Genomic DNA, 16626 nt, shown 5'->3' with positions numbered 1-16626 from the left:
ATGAATTCACTCTCCTCATCCCCAAGTAGCAGCAATTCTTCCTCAGAAAATAATACACTTGACTTTAAGTCCTACTTATACACAAATACCTGAAGATGGAGACCTGGTCCAAAAGGAAGCATGCCACTAAATCAAATCAACTGAACTACAAGGTGTCACAAATAAAGACCAAGTATTTTAACTTTATTTTAAACAGTTCTAATCTTATCAGCTGCTCTGATATTCTTGCTGCAACTATAATATACTGCCCACATGAACTCACGACTTCTACACACTTAGGAATTTATATTAGGCCCTGCTGTACTACCATATAAACTGTAGTGTTCAGAAACAAAAAATCCAAATACTAGCAACCCAGTTGAAAACTACTGTAGATATTATCCCGGCATATGCAGTAGTTCAAATACTTAATAGCAAAAAGAATGATAAATATTAATGTCTACATGGTATTGTTTTTGCAGTAATCCATATAATTTACAATTTTAGATTTAAGCCACACGTACTACTTAGTGCTGAGGCCAAAATGTTCCACTTTAGTCTCGTCTGACCACAAGACCTTCTTCCACATCTTTATAGTATCTAATTATGCTTTGCAAAATCTTTATGGGTAAGGATATGCTTTTTTTAATCAGTACATGTGGCGTAAATCGAATACTGCACATCAGCCAGGTAAAACTGTCTCTATTAAAAGTATGGTGGAGATCGCACCAAGGTACGGAAATGCTGTTCAGCAGTGGGGATTGGAAATCTGATCAGGACTGATGGGAAGATGAACTTTGCTAAACACAAAAAGATCCTGGATAAAAATGTGCTAACCACGGCCAGAAAGCTCAAACTGAGGAGGAAGTTAGTCTTTCAACAGGACGATGATCCAAAGCACACTGCCAGAGCAACCATGGAGAGGCTTCAAAAGAAGAAAATGGATGTCCTTGAGTGGTCCATAGTCTGATCGAACATCTCTGGCAAGACCTGAAAATTGCTGACAACCGTCGCTCCCCAACTAACCTGGCACAGCTTAATGCAAATTTGCAAGGAGGAATAGACAAATTCTGCTTCAGCACGTTGTGCAAAGAGACTGATCCATAAAGTCTACTGGCTGTAATATCTGGTTCAACTAAGTACTGAGCAAAGGGGGGTGAATATTTTTGAAACACTGAGATTTCAGTTCTTGAATTTTTAGTTTTTCATCCTTTACAATTTCCCCTGTTTTTCTGGGGTTCCACTGCGAAAAAAAGGAGCATATGATTCACAAACAAAAAATCTCAGTTAAATTGATTCACATTTCTGGTGGTAATTCTCTTTTATGTGAACAAAAGGCTGGGGCTGAATACATTTTCAAAGCACTATAGATACCATACTATCTGCATACAGGCTCATATCTTTAATCAAGCTCTCTTCAAACTGCTGGACTACAGAACTACAAGTTTCCCCCGCCATCCAAAGGTACAGCGTTCCTATGAAATGGTTCGTAAGCCGGAATGTCGTAAAGCGAAGAAACAATTACCATTTATTTATATGGGAAAAATTTGTGAGCGTTCACAGACCCAAAAATAACCTACCAAATCATGCCAAATAACACATAAAACCTAAAATAACAGTAACGTATAGTAAAAGCAGGAATGATATGATAAATACACAGCCTATATAAAGTAGAAATACTTCTCTACAATCATTGCCTGCACTGTTCCCTTTAGCGAAAATCTCACACAAGTGCTCTCAGCAGAAATACTCCCTCCAGTAACCTTTAAGCTATGAAGCTGCCAAATCATACCAAATAACACGTAAAAGTACACTGCTGATATAAAGTAGAAATAATGTATGTACAGTGTAGTATCACTTATGGGAATCGAGAAGACAGCGCCTAGCACACTGATGATGGTGTGTGAGGCTGAGTCGTTGGAGGTTGGGGTGGTGCAGTGGCCCCCACCCTCTGGGCAGCGAACCGATACCGATCCGCGAAGCATGCAGGGGTAAAGCGGCAGCCGGGACGCACCCAGCACATCTTTAAGAAAAAAGCCGAAATAAGCAAGCTAATTAATTAGGTGCCGCCTGGCACCTAAATGTCAGCCCAGATCAGAGGCGATTGCCGATTGCGTCGCCTCTGATCTGGGCCGACATTTACATGCCGGGCGGCACCTAACTAATTACCTTGTTTATTTCGGCTTTTTTTCTTAAAGATGCGCTGAGTACGTCCCGGCTACCACTGTATCCTTCGCGGATCGGTATCTGTCCGCGGCCCGGGGGTTGGGGTGGTGGGACACTGGGGTGTCATCTCGTCGTCTGTTTCCATCAGGGCAGGCAGGTCACCTTCTTCTATGTCTGCCTGCCTCGATGTAGAAGGTCGAGGTTCATTGTCTGCTGTGGCTGATGTGGAAGGCTTGCTTGACTGCTTAGCCTCGCGCATTTTTCTATCATACAGTTCTTTGTAAGGACTCAAACCATCTTGCAAATATGCCCTAAACCGACATACCCTTTCAAAATTAAAAGTCGTACTTTATCATTGCAGTGAAAATCTCATGCAGTTGCTTCACGTTCAGTTCCTGGATGACTTCACTTTCAGTCCATTCGCTACTGCATTCGGTTTCGATTGTTATCCTTTTCTCTTCCAATTGCATCAGCTCTTCATCTATCAGTTCTTGGTCATGGAATGCCAAAACCTCTTCATCATCATCTTCATCAACTTCCACAAGCCAAACTCACTTTGCCCTTGCTTCATTCACCACGATGGAAACACTTAATTATGTCTAGCTTTATGCTAAGTGTAACACCCTTACGAGCTCTTTTAGGCTTTTCCGATAACTTAGAACTCATCTTGCTAACGGCTGCTCACAGGCACGTGTTTGAGCAATGTCGGCTAGAATGCAGTTCCGAAACCGGGGGAGTAGCGGCTGTTTGGGGCGTGCGCTGCCTTTTTTCGTATCAGTGAAAACACCTTCTGTTTGCGAAAACAGGTAACTAATGTAGGTCTTTTGTAACAGGGAGGTTTCGTAAAGCAAACGTTCGAAAAGCAGGGGACCCCTGGTATACTAAATCTTGGGAAGTCCACTGCTTATTGTCCTTTAGCAGAATGAATTCTGAAGACATTTAAGAGTTTAAGTTTTTTTAAAAACCAGTAAACCACTGGAACTTCAGTTTTACCTCATGCACTACTGAAATTGTGTTTGTGTATGATGAGTGGTGGATTGGTCCTCTGGCCTGTTCAAGGAACCGGCACAACAAATGGGATAGAAAAGAGGGACTCTGCCCCACCTTATATCAGAATCAATGGATTTTTAAGTTATATCTGATCATTGCAAAAGCCATCTGCCTACATGCCTCAACTCTGGAAAGAAAGCTTACACAAATACTCATTCCAAAACTGAATTTCCTAAGAGTCTAGCACTTTAACCTACGCTGCTCCTGAAATTAGTCTTGCAGTAAAGTTGATAAAGTTGACATTATTGCCTTTTACATAAGCGCACTGTTGATTCAGTTTGCCCAATGCCATGATAGAAATAAAAAAATCAAATGCAAGTAATTAGTTTGGAAGACACAGGACACACAATTTATGATGTTAAACTATCTAAGCCAGGGGTCCTCAACTTTTTTTTTGCACCATGGACCGGCAGACCGGGGGAGGGTAAGGTTGCCAACTTTCTCACTGTGTTTACCCCGAGAAAGACTGCCATGACCATGAAGCCTTGCACGGGCACCTGTGTGCGCATTTGTGTACGTGCCGATTTTTTTCTACAAATCGTTTTTGGCGATTCTGCTCAGTGAAACTACACTGTACATACATTATTTCTACTTTATATAGGCTGTGTATTTATCATATCATTCCTGCTTTTACTATATGCTAGTGTTATTTTTAGGTTTTATGTGTTATTTGGTATGATTTAGTAGGTTATTTTTTGGGTCTGGAAACGCTCAAAAATTTTTCCCATATAAATTAATGGTAATTACTTCTGCGCTTTACGCCATTTCGGCACAAAAAGTTTCATAGGAACACTCTACCTTAGCGGGGGAAATACGGGACAAGGGCGGTCCCATATGGGACAAACCAATTTAGCCCAATATACAGGATGTTCCAGCTAATACGGGACAGTTGGCAACCCTGGGGGGTGGTGTTAATCACGACCGGAATATAGGTGGTATGTCAGCTATAAGTCACTTATAAGGGGCTAATACAGGTTTCCCCGACCATCCGAAGGTAGAGCATTCCTATAAAACGGTTCGTAAGCCGAAATGTCGTAAAGCGAAGAAGCAATTACCATTTATTTATATGGGAAAATTTTATGAGCGTTTGCAGACCCAAAAATAACCTACCAAATCATGCCAAATAATGCATAAAACCTAAAATAACAGTAACATATAGTAAAAGCAGGAATGATATGTTAAATACACAGCCTATATAAAGTAGAAATACTTTTCCACAATCATTGCCGGCACTGTTCTCCGAAGTGAAAATCTCACACCAGCGCTCTCGGCAGAAAATCTCATGCAAGCGCGGTTAGCAAAAACACTCTCTCCAGTTACCTTTAAGCTATGAAGCTGCCAAATCATACCAAATAACATGTAAAAATACACAGCCTATATAAAGTAGAAATAACGTATGTACAGTGTAGTATCACTTACTCGAACTGGAACAGCGTCGAGCACACTAACGGTGTGTTAGGCTGAGTCGGAGGTAGGGGTGGTGCAGTGGCCCCCACCCTCCAGGCCGCCGACCGATACATTGCCGCGAAGCACGCAGGGGTTCAGCGGTAGCTGTAAGGCACACAGCATATCTTTAAGAGAAAAGCAGAAATAAACATGCTAATTAATTATGTGCCCCCCCGATACATAATTGTCGGCCCAGATCAGTGCTGATTGCCGATTGCATTGCCTCTGATCCGGGCCGACATTTACGTCTCGGGCGGCACCTAATTAATTAGCATGTTTATTTCGGCTTTTTTCTTAAAGATGTGCTGCGTGCCTCCCAGCTACCACTGCATTCTCCGCGAATCGGCATCTGTCCGTGGCCCGGGGGTTGGGGTGGTGGGACACTGGGGTGTTATCTTGTTGTCTGTTTCCATCAGGGCAGGCAGGTCATCTTCTTCTATGTCTGCCTGCCTTGATGTCGAAGGTCGAGTTCGTTGTCTGCTGTGGCTGATGTGGAAGGCTTGCTTGACTGCTTAGCCTCGCGCATTTTTCTATCATACAGTTCTTTGTAAGCACTCAAACCATCCTGCAAATATCCCCTAAACCGACGTACCCTTTCAAAATTAAAGTCGTACTTTATCATTGCAGCAAAAATCTCACGCAGTTGCTTCATGTTCATTTCGCTACTGCATTCGGTTTCGATTGTTATCTTTTCCTCTTCCAATTGCATCAGCTCTTGATTGATCAGTTCTTGATCATGGGATGCTAAAACCTCTTCAACATCATCTTCGTCAGCTTCCACAGGCCAAGCTCACTTTGTCCTTACTTCATTCACCATGATCAAAACGCTTAATTATGTCTAGTTTTACACTAAGTGTAACACCCTTATGAGCTCTTTCAGGCTTTTCCAATACCTCAGAACTCATCTTGCAAACGACTGCTCACAGGCACGTGTTAAAGCAATGCCGTTCCGAATCCGGGGGAGAGCGGCTGCTCAGGGCACGCGCAGCCTTTTATCGCGCACTGATTTTTTCATAACAGTGAGGTTTTGTAAAGTGAACGTTCGAAAAGCGGGGAACACCTGTACACTCAATTTCGTTCCTAAAAGGGGTTTATCTAACGAATTTAATATTAAACACACAGCGCATATTTTCCTCGCATGAATATAGTGATAAATCAATTATAAGTCACTTGTAAGTCAATAGCAACATAACATTTTAAATAATGTTAGGTTATTAAACATACAGCGCATATTTTCCTGGTATGAACATATGAAATCATTGCAACACACCAATATCGCTGAATCAGTGGGAGCCCTGGGCTTGTTTCCCTGCAACAAGACAGTCTCATCGAGGAGTGTTGGGAGACAGCGATACTCGAAGGGGTTCCTTATGTCCAGTCTATTCTGTAATTTAGTTTGCATTGCATTCATTGCAGAAAACCCCGCTTCGCAGAGATATGTTGGAAATGGAAGCAACGTTTTCAGTGCTTTCGTGGCTAACTCAGGATATTTAGCCTTGACTTTGATCCAGAATGCTGGCAGAGATGTCATATCAAACATACTTTTCAGCCCACCGTCATTTGCAAGCTCGAGGAGTTGATCATCTTCCCGCGCTGACATGGATGATGCATGCATAATGACCTCGCATGCGTTCAAGTTCAACAGTGCATGACAGGGAATGAGGAAAGGTGCAGCCGACTCATATCGTTTCATATCGCCAAATCATATCATTTCCTTGCGGTCTGGTAGCACATGCTTTGCAGTCCAGTACCAGTCCCCGGCCCGGTGGTTGGGGACCACTGATCTAAGCAAATCTAACCATGTTTCCATTCAAACAAACTGAATTGTTTCACTTGCTGATTGGAAATTTACTGCATTGGATAAAAAAAATGTCTGCTCCCTTATTAATTAGCTTTCCAAAAATTTATGACAGAGCTATTCTACTGAATGGCCACTGACTAGTACGATGAATAGTCTTCCCTTCAGAAATAATCCAAGTCACTATGGTATTCACCCAGTTCAGCTCCTGCAGAATGTCTGCAATACTAATTAGACAGAGGGAAGTCAACTCTGGTGATGCTCATTAAATACAGGCCCAATAATTTTTCTGTGCTACTTAATTGCAGGTGCTCCAAATGTAGCACCAATTAGCTACAGGTAGAAGAAAGACCAGAAGTAGTCTCCAAAATGTACACCCACTATTATTGTAGAGTTCAAGTATTAGATATTAACTTCCATGAAATTTGAAGTGGCATACTGTATGCACTCTAAAATACAGGTCAATGATCATCTCCAACTATGGAATCGATATAAGCACACTTGCTTTCAATAGCACTATCATCAGCAGAGCCTTGCACCATCAACATCTGGGTTCACTTTTACTTAGAAACAACTGGGCCAACCACATAAATACTACAGTAGCAAGAATAATTCACAGGCTGGGAGCACTGCAGTAAATGAATCACCTCCTAACATCCACAGCTCTCCCATCTTTTCAAAGGCACTTGTCAGGAGCGTGATCAATTGTAATTTCAACAACACCAATAGCTGGATGCCATTCAGAAGAAAACACTCCAATTTAACAGGAAACAACAGGAATTCTGCAGATGCTGGAAATTCAAGCAACATACATCAAAGTTGCTGGTGAGCGCAGCAGGCCAAGCAGCATCTGTAGGAAGAGGTGCAGTCGATGTTTCAGGCCGAGACCCTTCGTCAGGACTAACTGAAGGAAGAGTGAGTAAGGGATTTGAAAGTTGGAGGGAGAGGGAGAGATCCAAAATGATAGGAGAAGACAGGAGGGGGAGAGATAGAGCCGAGAGCTGGACAGGTGATAGGCAGAAGGGGATACGAGAGGATCATGGGACAGGAGGTCCGGGAAGAAAGACAAGGGGGGGGGGTGACCCAGAGGATGGGCAAGAGGTATATTCAGAGGGACAGAGGGAGAAAAAGGAGAGTGAGAGAAAGAATGTGTGCATAAAAATGAGTAACAGATGGGGTACGAGGGGGAGGTGGGGCCTTAGCGGAAGTTAGAGAAGTCAATGTTCATGCCATCAGGTTGGAGGCTACCCAGACGGAATATAAGGTGTTGTTCCTCCAACCTGAGTGTGGCTTCATATTTACAGTAGAGGAGGCCGTGGATAGACATGTCAGAATGGGAATGGGATGTGGAATTAAAATGTGTGGCCACTAGGAGATCCTGCTTTCTCTGGCGGACAGAGCGTAGATGTTCAGCAAAGCGGTCTCCCAGTCTGCGTCGGGTCTCTCCAATATATAAAAGGCCACATCGGGAGCACCGGACGCAGTATATCACCCCAGTCGACTCACAGGTGAAGTGATGCCTCACCTGGAAGGACTGTTTGGGGCCCTGAATGGTGGTAAGGGAGGAAGTGTAAGGGCATGTGTAGCACTTGTTCCGCTTACACGGATAAGTGCCAGGAGGGAGATCAGTGGGGAGGGATGGGGGGGATGAATGGACAAGGGAGTTGTGTAGGGAGTGATCCCTGCGGAATGCAGAGAGAGGGGGGGAGGGAAAGATGTGCTTAGTGGTGGGATCCCGTTGGAGGTGGCGGAAGTTACGGAGAATAATATGTTGGACCCGGAGGCTGGTGGGGTGGTAGGTGAGGAACAGGGGAACCTTATTCCTAGTGGGGTGGTGGGAGGATGGAGTGAGAGCAGATGTACGTGAAATGGGGGAGATGCGTTTAAGAGCAGAGTTGATAGTGGAGGAAGAGAAGCCCCTTTCTTTAAAAAAGGAAGACATCTCCCTCGTCCTAGAATGAAAAGCCTCATCCTGAGAGCAGATGCAGCGGAGACGGAGGAATTGCGAGAAGGGGATGGCGTTTTCGCGAGAGACAGGGTGAGAAGAGGAATAGTCCAGATAGCTGTGAGATTCAGTAGGCTTATAGTAGACATCAGTGGATAAGCTGTCTCCAGAGACAGAGACAGAAAGATCTAGAAAGGGGAGGGAGCTGTCGGAAATGGACCAGGTAAACTTGAGGGCAGGGTGAAAGTTGGAGGCAAAGTTAATAAAGTCAACGAGTTCTGCATGCGTGCAGGAAGCAGCGCCAATGCAGTCGTCGATGTAGCGAAGGAAAAGTGGGGGACAGATACCAGAATAGGCACGGAACATAGATTGTTCCACAAAGCCAACAAAAAGGCAGGCATAGCTGGGAACCATACGGGTGCCCATAGCTACACCTTTAGTTTGGAGGAAGTGGGAGGAGCCAAAGGAGAAATTATTAAGAGTAAGGACTAATTCCGCTAGATGGAGCAGAGTGGTGGTAGAGGGGAACTGATTAGGTCTGGAATCCAAAAAGAAGCGTAGAGCTTTGAGACCTTCCTGATGGGGGATGGAAGTATATAAGGACTGGACATCCATGGTGAAAATAAAGCGGTGGGGGCCAGGGAACTTAAAATCATCGAAAAGTTTAAGAGCGTGAGAAGTGTCACGAACATAGGTTGGAAGGGATTGAACAAGGGGTGATAAAACAGTGTCGAGGTATGCAGAAACGAGTCCAATTTAACAGGACTTCCCTACCCCATCTGTAAACGTAACTTTGCTGGATCAAATAACGACAGCACAAAAAGATCATTACTTATCTTTTCACCTGTTTATTTCTTCGAGCTCAGCCGGCGAGTGAACTTGGACCTGACATCAGGGAAAGAAACATTCTCATCTCCCTGGTGGTTCAACAAGTTCACTGCCTGATGTCAGAATTGTTAGAAGTTAAAAGGCCACCGATACAAGAGAACAATCAGTTTGATAACCATTCCGGTCAAGTCAATGGACTATTGATACATAAGAACAATCAGTTTGACAGACACTCCAGTCACCTTAATTAAAGAAAGGAATGTCCTACCTGGTTTGTTGGAGCCACAACTTAATTACAAAGATAAGAACATCCATCAAATTTATGCTTTAATTAAGAAAGGAACGTTCTGTCTAATTTCCATCAGGTACAGCCTTTTGTCAAAATCAAAAAGGTGTGAAAAGCCAGAAGACTTCTTATGTGGATCTGGGTGAACTTTCACCCTTATCTCGCTCCAAAGAAAGCAGCTGTGAGACATTATTCAAACACACTGCAGTCACAGACATAGTCAGTAATTAATCCATTGTTTACAGGAATCTGAGAATCCCCCATTCCCTTAAACTTCATCACATCCATCACCTTAAACTTGAATTCCCTCTGCCAGTGTTGAAAAATTCACTACATTAGTAGTTGAGGTTTATTATTTAATCAATTTTTGTTTGAGTGCAGGATGGTCAACATCTGTTTAGTTTCCTTAAATGCCCTCGCAAAGGTGGTGGCAAGTTACCTTTTTGACTGTAGCAGTCATTCTGGTGAAGGTGCTCTCACAAAGCCATAGCAGAGAGTTCCACAATCCACAGTTCCTGCTATGATGAAGGAACCGCAATATACCTCCTATTCAGGAAGGTATGCAACTTGCTGACATCGTGTAGGTGCTGACATTCCCATGTGGTGCCATGTCCTTCTTGCTGGTTGAGGTTGCAAAATGTTATTGGAGTAAGCTGGGTAAGTAACTGCAGAGCATTTTGTAGATGATTTTGCAATTGGATCCGTGACTCTCTAACCGGAAGACCACAATCTGTGCGGATTGGTGATAATATCTCCACCTTGCTGACCACCAACACCGGTGCATCTGAGGGGGTTGTGCTTAGCCCACTGCTCTGCTCTCTCTATACCCATGACTGTGTGGCTAGGTATAGCTCAAATACCATCTATAAACTTGCTGATGATGCAACTATTGTTGGTAGAATCTCCGATGGAGACAAAAGGACGTACAGGAGTGAGATATGCCAACTAGTGGAGTGGTGTCACAGCAACAACCTGGCACTCAACATCAGTAAGACGAAAGAGCTGATTGTGGACTTCAGGAAGGATAAGACGAAGGAACACATACCAATCCTCATAGAGGGATCAGAAATGCAGTGAGTGAGCAGTTTCAAGTTCCTGGGTGTCAAGATCTCTGAGGACCTAACCTGGTCCCAACATATCGATGCAGCTACAAAGAAGGCAAGACCGCAACTATACTTCATTAGGAGTTTGAAGAGATTTGGTATGTCAACAGGAACACTCAAAAACCTCTTTAAATGTACCGTGGGGAGCATTCTGACGGGCTGTCTCACTGTCTGGTATGCCGGGGGCGGGGGGGGGCGCAACTGCACAGGACCAAAAGAAGCTGGAGAAGGTCGAAAATTTAGTCGGCTCCATCTTGGGTACTAGCCTACAAAGCACCCAGGACATCTTCCAGGAGCGGTGTCTCAGAAAGGCAGTGTCCATTATCAAGAACTCCCAGTACCACAATGCCCTTTGCTCATTGTTACCATCAGGTAAGAGGTACAGAAACCTGAAGGCACACACTCAGCAATTCAGGAACAGCTTCTTCCCCTCCGCCATCCGATTCGTAAATGGACATTGATCCGTGAACATTACCTCACTTCTTAAATATATATTATTTCTGTTTTGCACGATTTTTAATCTATTCATTATACGTATACTGTAACTGATGTACTTATTTTTTAAAATTCTTTTTCTTCTCCTATATTATGTATTGCATTGAACTGCTGCTGCTAAGTTAACAAATTTCATGACACATGCTGGTGATAATAAACCTGATTCTGAGATGGTACGTATTGCAGCCTGTGTCCTCGTGAAGAACATAATAAATGTTTAAAATGGTGAATGGGATATCAATCATAAATAAAAGAACAGAGCAAATAGAAGAAGGAGTAGGCCATTCACCTCCTTGTGCTTGTGTCACCATTTAGTACGATCAAGGCTGATCTTTTAACCCAGCACCCCTTTCCTCCACTGACCCTGTACCTCTTGACTCCATTAAAAAGTATATTGATCTCTATCTTCAACAAAAGCAGAGACCAAGTTTCCACAGTCTTATAAGCTGCAGAATCCCAAAGGTTTACTACTTAGGAGGAGACAATGGCGCTTAACAGCGACTCCTTTGCTTGCATCTTCGGAAACAGCTCTATTTCCATCTTTAATATCTCTGTTTTTCCCTTTCAGGGTTCTTCTGAAGACCCTGACCTGGAGTTACACGCTGACTTCCCTTCTTTGCGGGAACGGGACCCACTCTCGGGGTTTCACAACTGGCTGTTATTCAACATGCCAAGGATGCTGCCTAAGAGCTTAGCTTGACTTCGGAGTTCTGGGATCTCGTGGCTCTGGAGATGGGCGGACCGAAGGCTGGTATCCCGGCAGGAAATCGGTGTGTCGTGGGAGACCAAAGATCTCTGGCTGTGTGCCCAGAGACGTGAGATCTTCGGGCACAGAGCTCAGAAAAAGTGAAGCAACAGACTTTTAACATTGTAAATAAGTGAGTTATTTGTTATGCCTCCCCCCTCGCTGTGAAACAGAGATACCTGTCGAATACTGGGTGAACGAGTAGTCTTTGGGGTACTGCAAGTCTGTGTCTTTGCTGTTGCTTCGCTACACGCTTGAGTATCCAGTGGTGGATGCCAATGCTTTTTCTCAAATTGGTGGGGGAGGGGGGAATCATTGCTTTGCTGCTGCTTACACGTGGGGGGAGCTGGGAGGGACTTTGGGGATCTAACATTTAACTGTCATTCATTCTTTGGGGGCACTCCTCTGTTTTCGTGGATGGTTGCAAAGAAAAAGCATTTCAGGATGTATATTGTATACATTTCTCTGACGTTAAATGTACCTTTGAAACTTCCTGGATGAAGAAATTTTATTCCACCTCAGTCAGCTGTGAAATGCCAACTCCTTTTTCCAAAACAGTGAATTCTGGCTCTAGCCATCCTAACCAGGAAGAAACTTTAACAGCTCAACCTTGTTTCTCCTACCTAAAATTGAATTATATACGGCAGTCACATTTCTGCAATGGGAATTATGTGTACATTTACAAAGATTTACTTTACAAAGATTTATTTGTCTACTTTTTTTTTACAAATACTTACAAATAAGCACAAATCTTTTCCAAGCACAGTCATGATCTTTGTGAGCTGATGCTAATGCTGCGCAGAAAAGAGCCACATGGCCAGAGTTTAAGCCAGCAAGGACTTGCCTAGCAAAAATACCTTTGCTGTACTTAAACAAAAAGATTGATATCCCATTCACCATTTTAAACATTCATTCTGTTCTTCACTGGGACACAGTTGTTGATCTAGAAGGCTAATACACCTTTTCATTCAGGCTTTTCTGAGCACGCTGGATGCATTTCCCAAGAATGAGTGCTAAAAAATGTCACTAGAGTATTTTACATACACAGAAGTATATTACTGATAGCACTCCTAAGCTAGGAACCTTGGGCAAACCCCTGCCCTCTTCAGCTGATTTGCTGATGATCTGGCACAATGATTAGCCCCACAGCTTGGTATGGAGAGAATCGTGCTGGTAAGTGGTGAGGCCAGTCAGTGCTAGGATTCGAACCTCAGTGTGCACCCTGCCTGGCACAGTGTGGGTGAGATTTCGCTGGCGAGTAGCAGCAGTTGCTTTGTGTGTTGTCAGACCATTCAGATCCTAGTCTCCCTATTCACCACCTGTTGAATGTGGTGGTAGCTGCTGCCTCTCACACAACACACCCCGCACCAGAATTTCAGTCCTTTGCAAACTCACTGGCTGGCCTGTGCATTGCCTGGACCATGCACATCCAGGTTTGGTCTAAATAGGAACCAAACTGCTGAATTTGAGAAGTGAGGTGAAAATGACTGCTCTGGCCACGAGGGAAACATTTGACCAAGTGTGACAGGGCATCCTAGCAAAACTGGTCAATGGGTACCAAAAGGGAAAATACTCCAATGATTGTAATCAATGTCACAAAAGGAAGGAGGCTGTTACTGTTTTACATCAATTTTCTCAGCCACAGGATAATATGTCAGGGGTATCTTAAGACAGTAATCAAACACATTCATCAATTAGCTTCATCAAAAGCTGGGGTGTCCCATTTGAAAGCACCACTCTCCAAATGAAGTTGCCCATGCCTACACGCATCAACACCAAGGCAATATTCAAGCAGAAGCTGATGAGTGGTAGGTACATTCATGCCACAGTCGTGTCGGGCAATTATCACTACCTACCCTTGTCATTACTTTTGGATTCCATCAACTAGACTTGCAACATAAATCCCCCATCTGCAAGTGTAGGTAAGAGGCAGGGCACTCTACAAGTGACTCAATGTCTCTTGCATCAATGTCTTTCCACCATCTGTAAGGCACAAGTTAGGAGAGTCATGAAACAGTCCCCACTTACTTGGCTTCAATACATCCCAAGAAACTTGGTAACATCCAGGACAAGGTAACACGCTTACTTGAATGCTATCCCATCAACCACCCTAAACATTCATTCCCTCCACTATTCACAGCACAGAAGCTGCAGTGTGCATCACTGACAAAATGCATTGCAGTTCCTCATACAAGCTACTGGACAGCAGCTCCTGAACTTATGACTTTTTATAATGGGAACAACAACACAACACAGACTATCCTCACTTGGAAATTTTTTGCCATTGCTTCACTGTCACTCGGTCTAAGTTCAGGAGCTCCACATGCAAAATTGCCATGGGAATACATTCACTAAAAGGACTACAGCAGTTCAAGGTCACAGCTTAGCACCATCATATCAGAATCAGGTTTAATATCACCAGCAAATGTTGTGAAATTTGTTAACATTATAGCAGCAGTACAATGAAATACATGATAAATAAATAAAGAAAACTGAATTACAGTAAGTAATTAAATAGTTACATTAAAATAAGTATGCAAAAAAAGTGAGGTAGTGTAGTGCACTACCTATAATTAGAGATAGGTTATAAATGCTAATTTTGCCAGTGACAGCTAAAATATGAAGTTGAAAGAAATAGCTCCAGAATCAGTTTATGGCCTGAAACTTAACATTAAACTATGCCAGTACATTAGTTTTAAAAATCTGTCCATACATTTAACATTCTTCCTAAAGGTCAAGGTGCTTTGTTTGTAGACTACATTTCTTTCAAAGGGCCAAGATCCATTCTAGGGACTTCAGCACATAACTGATACCAATATTTGAATGCAGTATTAAACAGACATTGTAATGATACAGATACAAAACTATAGAAATATGATAAATTGAGATTAGAATCATTTCTATATCATTTAATCAGAACATCTTATTTTCTTTATTCGCTAAGGAAATAATCTCTTTTATTACCTGACTTTGTCCCACAACTTTCCATGGTCATGCCCGTATTTTTTATCAAAATATTCCAAAGCTGGTATACAAACTTGTTTCTGTGATTTCTGTCTGATCTGAGACTTTTTATTCTTATTGTTCTAAAAAGACAAAATTCAAAACAACAAATGATTCCTTCATCCTTTATTACCTCATTATTTAGTTTTTTCTTTACTACATCTGACTCCACCACCTTTTCTGGTTGTTCAGCTTTATCATATTAGTTTTAACTATAATTCCATTTTACTTTGCTCTGCTTACTGGTCACAAAACCCTATTAGACTCACAGCAATATGGACTTTACTATCTATCCATATCTCTCATAACCTTGCATACTTCTGTCAGATTACCCCTTAAGGCTGATTTATACTTCTGCGTCAACTTGACGCAGTACCTACGCGGATCCCTACGCCATAGCCTGACGCGCACCTCCCCATAATGTAACTGCGCATCGCAGCAACGCAGACCACAACAGCTGTGATTGAGTCCGTTTGGTAGCACTGCATTTCCTCCTACACTGCAATAGCTTCCCATTGGCCGACTGAAAGGCAGGGAAGGAACTCTGGCTGCAATGCTTTCCATAAAGCTTTACAGACCTCTGAAATTATGGAGGACACTTTTTACTTTTATGAAAAAAGATGCTCGCTTTAAACTTGTTTACCCCGAGAAAGATTACCATGACCATGAAGCCTTGTGCGGGCAGGTGTGTGCGCATGCGCGATGTGCCCGAATTGCAGAGCGACGCAGACACACCAACACACAAGTATAAATGCTCACAACGCACGTAGGCCACTTGCGTAGGTTATGGCGTCGAGTTGATACACAAGTATAAATCAGCCTTTAGACTCCTTAACTCCACAGAACTCAAGCCCAGGTTATCCAAGCACTCCCCAAAACCAAGATGGTGATCACTCCCTACGTGACTCCCTTGTCCATTTGACCCCCCCATTCCTCCCCACCGATCTCCATCCTGGCACTTACCCTGTAAGCGGAACAAGTGCTACACATGCCCTTACACTTCTCCCTCACTACCATTCAGGGCCCCAGACAGTCCTTCCAGGTGAGGCGACACTTCACATGAGTCGGCTGGGGTGATATACGCCGTCCGGTGCTTCTGATGTGGCCTTCTATATATTGGCCAGACCTGAGGCAGACTGCGAGATCGTTTCACTGAACACTTACGCTCCGTCTGCCATAGAAAGCAGGATCTCCCAGTGGCCACACATTTTAATTGCATGTCCCATTCCCATTCTGATATGTCTATCCACAGCCTCCTCTACTGTAAAGATGAAGCCACACTCAGGTTGGAGGAACAACATCTTATGTTCCGTCTGGGTAGCCTCCAACCTGATGGCATGAACATTGACTTCTCAAACTTCCGCTAATGCCCCACCTCCCCCTTGTACCCCATCCGTTATTTATTTATGTACACACATTCTTTTTCTCTTTCTCCTTTTTCTCCCTCTGTCCCTCTCACTATACCCTTTGCCCATCCTCTGGGCTTCCCCCCTCCCCCTTTCTTTCTCCCTAGGCCTCCTGTCCCATGATCCTCTCATATCCCTCTTGCCAATCAACTGTCCAGCTCTTGGCTCCATCCCTCCCCCTCCTATCTTCTCCTATCATTTCGGATCTCCCCCTCCCCCTCTCCCTCCCACTTTCAAATCTCTTACTGGCTTTTCTTTCAGTTAGTCCTGACGGGGGGTGACGAAGGGTCTCGGCCTTTGACTCTATCTCTTCCTAGAGATGCTGCCTGACCTGCTGTGTTCACCAGCAACTTTTATGTGTGTTGCTTGAAATTCC

At 43.5% G+C, this 16626-nt stretch overlaps 1 protein-coding gene across 1 annotated transcript in view; it reads right to left on the bottom strand.

Annotated features, from left to right (window-relative positions):
- The window catches only part of nsun3 (NOP2/Sun RNA methyltransferase 3), a 47604-nt gene extending 31429 nt beyond the window's left edge, over nucleotides 1-16175 (bottom strand). Inside the window, exons 1-2 of the mRNA XM_063050837.1 lie at nucleotides 15808-16175; nucleotides 14806-14927 (exon numbers count right to left, since the gene is read on the bottom strand). Of these exons, the coding sequence (XP_062906907.1) occupies nucleotides 14806-14927; nucleotides 15808-15861 (176 nt within the window). The 5' untranslated portion in view covers nucleotides 15862-16175. The remainder of the gene's footprint in view (nucleotides 1-14805; nucleotides 14928-15807) is intronic.
- Between the last annotated feature and the right edge of the window lie 451 nt (nucleotides 16176-16626).

The sequence above is a fragment of the Mobula hypostoma genome, chromosome 6 (assembly GCF_963921235.1).
Source record: "Mobula hypostoma chromosome 6, sMobHyp1.1, whole genome shotgun sequence".
Classification (NCBI taxonomy): Eukaryota; Metazoa; Chordata; class Chondrichthyes; order Myliobatiformes; family Myliobatidae; genus Mobula; species Mobula hypostoma.
The sequence above is the reverse complement of the archived record's forward strand: the minus strand, read 5'-3'. Positions and strand labels throughout refer to the sequence as shown.